General features: G+C 42.4%; 1 protein-coding gene across 8 annotated transcripts in view; it reads right to left on the bottom strand.

Moving 5' to 3' along the window:
- Positions 1–918: 918 nt before the first annotated feature.
- spns2 (SPNS lysolipid transporter 2, sphingosine-1-phosphate) overlaps positions 919–7,860 on the bottom strand; it is a 94,298-nt gene continuing 87,356 nt past the window's right edge. For 2 of the 8 annotated variants that reach the window (XM_007557948.2, XM_016674291.1), the window contains 2 exons: positions 5,977–6,019; positions 919–2,175 (listed from right to left, as the gene is read on the bottom strand). In XM_007557948.2, the coding sequence (XP_007558010.2) occupies positions 2,137–2,175; positions 5,977–6,019 (82 nt within the window). In that variant the 3' untranslated portion in view covers positions 919–2,136. Of the gene's footprint in view, positions 2,176–5,966; positions 6,023–7,204; positions 7,282–7,860 lie in introns of those variants that run through there. The other 6 variants (XR_001662834.1, XR_001662833.1, XM_007557949.2 and 3 more) reach the window with 6 other exon arrangements.

The following is a 7,860-nucleotide window of genomic DNA, read 5'->3' as shown; positions in this document are numbered from 1 at the left end:
CTTAGTGACGTGTAAAGGTACTGTGTTGATTAATAGTGATACATACAAGGTGAACTACTTGGCGTTTAAAAACCAAATGACACAGGAAAAAATAAAAATAAAGTGTTGTATATTCAAACCATAAAACTTCCCTTTATAGAATATTCTTCATTGTGGTAACAAAACAAATAAATACATTGCATTCAAGCCATCATTTATACAATATATTAAAGTTACTGCATGATATAGCTCTCTCTTCCTCTCTCTCTCTCTATCTCTCTATATATATATATATATATATATTTATCTGTTGTAGTTGTTAAAAAACATTTGGTAACATCAAAAAAAGACAAGAAAATGTAAAAACGTAAGGTAAGAAGCTTAGTTCATTAAAAAGTTGATGTGTAAACACGGCCGGCCGGACACAATCACATTCAGAGAGCTCCATGCAGCTGGAGGGAAGCTAAAGCTAATGATCCGCCCCGCATGGAGAGTCGCTCGTCGCCACGGGAACCCCAGGCCCGTTCTTTTCCCGTGTTCTCTTAGAGGTCGGGAAAGTGCTTTCTTTCCCTTTTAGTAAAGATGCGCTCAGAACAGAACGTGTCCTAGGAGCACTGGGTCTAAAAATAATAAAAATATATTTTCCTCCCAGATGAAATTCAGGTAAAGTTAAGCAACAGGAAGCGTTTAAGTCAGAGATGCCTGATGCTAAAGGTTTTCCTGTTCCTGTCTCGGATTCTTTTTGATTTCAATGACAAATTAGCTGATGACTGTCTCTCCAGCTCTGTGTTTTTCCTACTAATATGGGTTTGGAGGGGATTAGGTATCTACAGCTGCATGGGGGGGAGAGGTCTCTCTTCACAGTGCCTGTCATTGTATCACAACCCAGGACCGGACCGCAACCCTTCATTAAAAGCGACTCTGTCCATGTGTGGCCGGTTTTTTTTTTGTGTGTGTCCAGAAACTCAAAACCAACCATCAGAAAGCCAGCCGTCTAAAGGGAAAGCAACTCGCTGATAAGGCAGTAAAGGATAACAAAACGGTTGGTTTTCTCCTAAGAAAAAAAATCTTTTTTTTCCCCTATTGCTCCTCATATTATATATATATCTTCTTTTTTTTTCCAAGTCCAACGAGTAGCATTCCATTCCATTTCTTTTTTGGGAAAAGCATATGTAAGCATGTATATAATAAATAACAAAAAACAAAACAAGAATCCAGTGTTCGCTTCAGATCACGCAAACAGCATCGTGATCCTTCTGAAACAATCATTGGCAGCAACCTCCAGTATTAAACTTCAACATTACACACACGCACACACACACACACACACACACACACACGAAAAGAAAGTAATAATGTGCAGAAAGTTCTCACATCTGTCACATTCTCTGGTGCTGTCTACACTCGTTTTAAGTGCTAAAAGCTCAAAGGAAAACATGCATGAGAGGTCAAAGGAAACGTGTGCAGGTGGGGGGAAAAGCTCCTGTTCTTAAGGCCGATTTACTGACCTTCAAACAGTAACACCTTTTTTTTTCTTTTTGGCTCTTGGCTGACTGCTTTGTTTACATGCACAGCTTAATCAGTTAGCAGAACACTGCGACTGTGACGTAAACTGTGATGTTAACACTGCGATCGAAGGGGACAGGACAACATGATCGGAATAATTGGAGGAAAATCTGGGCTTTGTGTGGGGGAAAGGTGTTGTGTGCATGTAAACGCAGTCAGAGAGGAGGTTGTGAGGGAGTGTCGGTGGTCAGTGCAAAGTTTATAGGAATGTAAATGAGGCTATGGCACTTGGTGCAGACTAACAGCTGATGGTTCGATGCAGACGGACAAATAAGAGACGCGCTGTTGGCCGGGCAGGCAGGCAGGCAGGTAGACGGGGCAGGTTCACGGTCAGCATTCAGTAGTATGGCATCAAAAAGTCAGAAGAGTTGCGTCGTCGTGGATCCTCGCAGAGTTGGGACGAAAAAGCTACTCCCCCACCTGGGGAGGTTCGAGGCGGAGCAAGACGCTCCCCTCGTTTTCCAGTTCCGAGTCGAAAACCAAACGAGAGCAGCAGGGAGCCCGCGAGGAGCAGGAGGATTCTAACGGTGATGACAAAATAAAAAAAAATATATAGAAAAGGACGGCGGGCACTCTTTATTTTGGCGTCCTCTAAACATCTGTGCAGATAGGTCCTCGTCTGCTGATCACCTGGGGGAGGAGAGAGACAGGAAAAGGGTGTGAGCTCTTCGAGTCGGGCCTCACCGCAGGACACTCTTGTGTAATTAATGCCGAGGTCAACAGTTCTTGGGCCATCTGGTCAGACCTTCCTGAAAGTGCCTGCACACTGTGACCAGACTGTGGCCTAAATATACTCCTGCACTCAGCATACCAACTCAAAAACCTAAACAGCACAAGCATTAAACAACAGCAACTGGGGATGGAGGTTATCGATTAACGAGCTAATCGACTCGTTAAAACGAGTCCCAGTCCAGCCCTGTGTGCAACACACATACTCCTCGACTCTCGTACCGGTTAATTAGCCTCGACTGAGGAATTACTGGATATACAAAAGTAAACAATATGTTTTGGTCGAGTGTGAACGGAGCCAATCTGGTTTGGGATGGAAGATTTTCCGTCGTTAATAGCCTCAGCGACGGTCGTTTTGTTTGGGAGCGAGGTTCTAAAACTGCCAGAGTGATGTTGAGACAATTAGAGCATTGAACGCCGCTTTGATTTGTGTGAAAAGCGGCCGTCCCGCTAACAGCTCTGCCGTGAATACGATGGGGAAATGTTGGCTATGTGAGCTAATGGGAGTAGGGGGGGAGGCTGATTGGCCTGGCAGACCTACAAAGTCTAATCAAAGCAAAATGTTGCTTTTATGGCCGAGAGGATCCAAATCGTGGCTGGACGAACAGAGGGAGAGAATGAAAGGCGTGCTCATCACACTGAGAAAGCAAAATGATCTTAAATTCAAGATTCCTTTTTGCGTCCAGCTTTGCACTTTGTGTGTGTGTGTGTCTGTCTGAGTAGGCATGTGTGTGTGTGTGTCTGTCTGAGTAGGCGTGTGTGTGGTCTGTGGCAGTGCTGACAGAGGACTTGGAGCTTTTGTTAAATGATAAGAGTGCAGGAAAGTATGCGCCTGCAGCTGTACAAACACTTCTAACGGTAAAAGTTTTGCCCTGTGATGTGATTTTTTTCTTCTTCCCCCCCTCATGGGGCTAATACGGGATCGCGGTTACTGAATACACGAGCGTGAAGCTCCGCTGTCAGATCTCCTGCCGATGTTTTGACAGCGCCAAGCTCGGGGATGCCCTCGCGTTAATCCTGACGTCCTGGAGGACGGCGGGATGAGGGGGAGGGCGGATGCGGTCAGAAGAGGCAGCAGAGGGAGTTAATTGGATCTCAGTGTATCCGATCTGCGCCCGGGGTTTGCGTTGTCGGTGGTTAATAGCCTGCGATGTATAACGGCTTAAGCGATTACTGTTTCTCTTCATCCTCATTTATTTAGACGAGATGTCTTCCCCCCCCTCCTCTGCGAATCTGCTCTGATTCCCTTCGACTTCTTGTCAGAGATAAATGCTGGAGTTGTTGGATCTTCTCCTTGAACTTTCAAAGCACGTTGCACTCTAAACAGCCGTCAGTGAAGAATGGTTGTACAGATTTTTATTTATTTATTTATTTATTTTTTGCATTTGGAGACAAAATTTGCTGAAAATCAGTTGCTGCAGAATGTCTTTGTGATTCTTCCATGGGACAGAAAAGAGCAGTTCAGCTCTGACCTGGGATAGCAATGCAACAATCAGGGATTTCTATAATTAGCAACTTTTTACAGTGGGAAACACAAGCTCTGGCTGTGTGTGTGTGTGTGTGTGTGTGTGTGTGTGTGTGTGTGTGTGACAAGAAACCCATAGAGCCGACCTCTGGAACATATGTGTGCCAGCCTTTCATGTCACCGGTCATTAGCTTTCGCCTGCTAAAATCCATCTGTCAACACTAATGACGCCCATTGAAGTAAAGGACAAATGTATAGATTTTTACCATTTCTGTTTTATGAAAGCTTAAATTTTTAAAAATTTACTAGGAAGCGGCGCCCCCCAAAGGAGAGGAGCCAGCACTGTAACATGCTGGCCACGGCACTGCCCAGACAACCCTGGCCAAAGGCATACAGAATCATCTTCTTCAAGTAAGACGTAAATGCAAAGCCCAATAAATAAATACACACATACACTCTAAAAATGCATTTAAAAAAAAAGAAAGAATTAATTAAAACTCTATGCTTGTGATGGCACACTTTTCAATGGTAGCGTCAATATGCTAGTGATAGCTTGTACTCTAATGGTAGCATTTAAAGTAACAGTAGCATATTAGCTTAAATGCTAAAATGCTACTGTTAGCACTTAAGCTAACAGTAGATATCTAAATATCTTAATGGTATTTAGATACCATTAAATGCTATCTAATGGTAGCATTTGAGCTAACAGTAGCACGTTAGCAATTTTTTTATATAAAAGCAAAGCTTTACGGACTAAATGGAGTACATCAATGATAGAACTGCTTCTTTTTCTTCCACATTATGATTATGCATAAGAAAGTTTGTTTTTATGTGACAAAATCTGAAAATGTTCAAAGTGTGTGAATACTTTAGCAAACGCCCATCAGTTTCTCAAGCCTACTGCAAGATGTTTGGAATGATTTTCTGCAAACTGAATCCCAAATCGCCTACAGAGCTGTGAAAAATCACTCCTACTGATTTTGCAAAAATTGGAAACATTTACTTTTTGTTTGTAAAGATGCAAACACCAAGTGTGTTTATCGCTTCGATTGCTGATACATCTTGTATAACATTTTGCTTCTTTATGAAATGATTGTATGCGTTTTGTACGATGCTTAAATTGTGGTGTTAATTTTGAAATGGTGTTTTATTTAAAAATATAAAAACATAAAGAAACCAAAGCAAAAGAAAAACATCTAACTGTTATCTGGAAGTGGGAGGCATATTTCACAACTGAAATCATTCTTTAAGTCAGCAAGATCCTGGGGTCATAATCTACATGAACTCGCACCTCCTCAAAGTTTTTCCATTTGGTTGGCTCTTCCTCTCGAATTTTACAGGAAGATGCAATGTTGGCAAATGATCACTCTGCTTTCCTCATCCGAACTCTGCCCATCCTGCCAGTTTTCCAGTAAGCTCCCCAGTTTTTTTGTTTTTTTTTATCAGTTGGCTTCATTTCGTCATGTAGAAAATAAGGACATGCTGTCAGAGGGTTTAAAGTGGTTCCTTCTTTACTTTTTTATTCACATATTAGTCATTTGTCTTTGCAAACGACATTTGCCTAACCTCTTTATCTAAACAGAGCGCTACTAAAAGTTAATGGGCACAAACCCTGAAGTGCACACATGACCTACCTGTTTCTTTGAGCTTGTGTGTTTTTACAGTATTTCAACAAAATAAAAAACTTTGACAGGTTGGTAAAGAAATCAGCAACGCCTTGACATTTGCTCTAACCGTGATAACCTTAACAAATAAGTCACAACAGATTCCTTGTCCGCCTTATCGGGGAGTCAAAGTTTATCCTTGTTATTATTCAGTGTCTGCTACTGTAGCTCCACCATTGTATACAGACGCAGCTGGTGCGCTGCCAATTATTGTGTTTTCGTCTGGGTTAATAAGTCCAGAGCTTGTGTGTGTGGGCCTGATAATGGCAGGAAGTAGGAAAAGCAGCTCAGGTCGTGATAAGACGCTGGTCAGCTCTCTGAACCTTCCTGAGTACAACGCGATGGGAAAACGGTTCACGGCGCAATCGTTCTCGCCTCGTCGAGTTTAACACGAGACGTTCCGCTTCAGGTGAGAGTCTGCTCAGATAATGAGTGGGGAGCTCTCTACATGCTAATGCTCCAGGGTTGTCTTTGTGTTATCAGCCACTCAAACTGCCCGACAAAGTGCTGACGTGAAAAGCACTAAAGTTCTTAAGTGGCTTTTGGAACAGAAGGTGAATTACCTGGTCATACCTGGACTGAAGAAGGTGGAGTCTGCTGCATCAGCTTCTTCAGCCTGAAAAGAGAAAATATGTTTAAGCAATGATTCAAGTACAAACATTTCATCATTTCCTTTGCATCTCCATGGTTCATTTCCCCCAAATTTTAATCGTCTCGTACAGAGAAAGTCCTTCTCTGTGTGTTTAATCACACTTCAGCCGTGATGCACACGCCGAGTCTGGATGAGGCAGTTCTGCTCCGGCACATCACCAGGCAGAACTGTGAACGGCGTGAACGCGCGGGTACGCACTGCACTGTGCTGCGCTATTAATGGAAACCCAGCCGCTAAAAAAAGCTAAGAAGCTAGGAATAATAAAGCACTCTTGAAGGCTGGAAATAGGCACACGCGCTCCAGTGAGTTACTCGTTCGGCTCCGTGCCTTTTTTTTTTTTATTAATAGCAGAGAGTTTCTGAGGACACACTCAGAGGAGAGGGGGAGGAAAAAAATGAGTAGCACTCTGCAGAGTCGGGGGGAATTTATAAATTGAAGGGTTTATGGCATGAATGGAATATATAAACACCACCACCAGTAACATGGAACAACCATCGGTGTCATTTTGCTCGCTCCCTGCGGGGCTGTTTGCAACTTATGAGAAATAAAACTGCTTCTCTGCTGCTGTTCTTTTTTTCTTCGTTGGGATTTTCATATTCTTTATGAGGCATAGAAGATATGGAGTCAAAAAACTCAACAGTGATGTGGGTGGAAATTAAAGGAGAGACACCTACGAGTACTATATGATAAATGATTTAAATCTGAAGTTTAACAGCTATGAGTGTCGTGTCTGTTAAGAAGCTGACTGCAGACTGCTGGAGCAGATAGCCTGACTAAGGTGACCTATTAGCTTGTCCAGCTACTGTAAGTGTAATGTGTATCAAAATCACACATAAATGTCAAAGAAAGTGTCATTATAACTAAAACATAATCAATGTTATATTATTATTACCATCAGTATGAATGTTGCGTTGGGCTGCTACTGCTGTCTAAAGTAATGCACCGTTCTGACCAAAAACAACCAATCAGAACCAGGAGGAGGGTTTTAGTGCTGTCAATCATCCTCATCCACTCACTGCTAGAGGGGCTAAGGGAAGATTTTATAAAGATTGTTTGAATTTATGTGAGTAATAAATATTTTTTGTTGTGTAATTGTAAAAAGAGTGGAGAGACAGGAAAAATCTACGTAGATTGAACACAATGTTGCTCACCTTTTTCTCTGGGACAGGGGGAAGGGGATATGCTGCTATCAGGGCTAAGGCTGCTGCTGTCTGACTCATCTGTTGCTAAGTGTGGTAAAAGGTACAGGTACAAGTTAAATATATGAATATCTTGGTAATTCTTTTCCTTGATTCATTAAATGCTAGTGAAAAAGTGGCAAACAGTCTATAGCTAAGCTAACTATGCTAAATGGTTGACAATCTCACACACTCTACACACCTCTCTTGGAGAAAAACTGTGTCAAATTCACTCTCGTTTTTTTCTCTGTTTCTATTGAAATCCTGACTTTATAATTTTTCTAGGCGGCACAGTAACTAACACAGTGGTTCTGGTCTGCTACCGACTGCTGCTGAACAGCGTCACCGTCAAGTGCGATAAGCAGGAACGAACCATTTCATGCAGATCCAGAGGGGGGTTCAGTGCAAATATGGATCTGTGCTTTTTGGTCTGGGAGTGGCAACAAGGGGCGCCACCAGGAACCTTGGGCCCCATGACGAAACATTTAATTAGGAACCCCCTTCTCAGCTGCTGTTACAATTTCTTGAGTCCATCTGACCCATCAAAGGTAATTGTTTTTGTTGTGTAATTGTAAAAAGAGTGGAGAGATAGGAAAAATCCACGTAGATTGAACACAATGTTGCTCA

The sequence above is a fragment of the Poecilia formosa genome, unplaced genomic scaffold (genome assembly GCF_000485575.1).
Source record: "Poecilia formosa unplaced genomic scaffold, Poecilia_formosa-5.1.2 Scaffold93, whole genome shotgun sequence".
Taxonomy (NCBI): Eukaryota; Metazoa; Chordata; class Actinopteri; order Cyprinodontiformes; family Poeciliidae; genus Poecilia; species Poecilia formosa.
The sequence above is the reverse complement of the archived record's forward strand: the minus strand, read 5'-3'. Positions and strand labels throughout refer to the sequence as shown.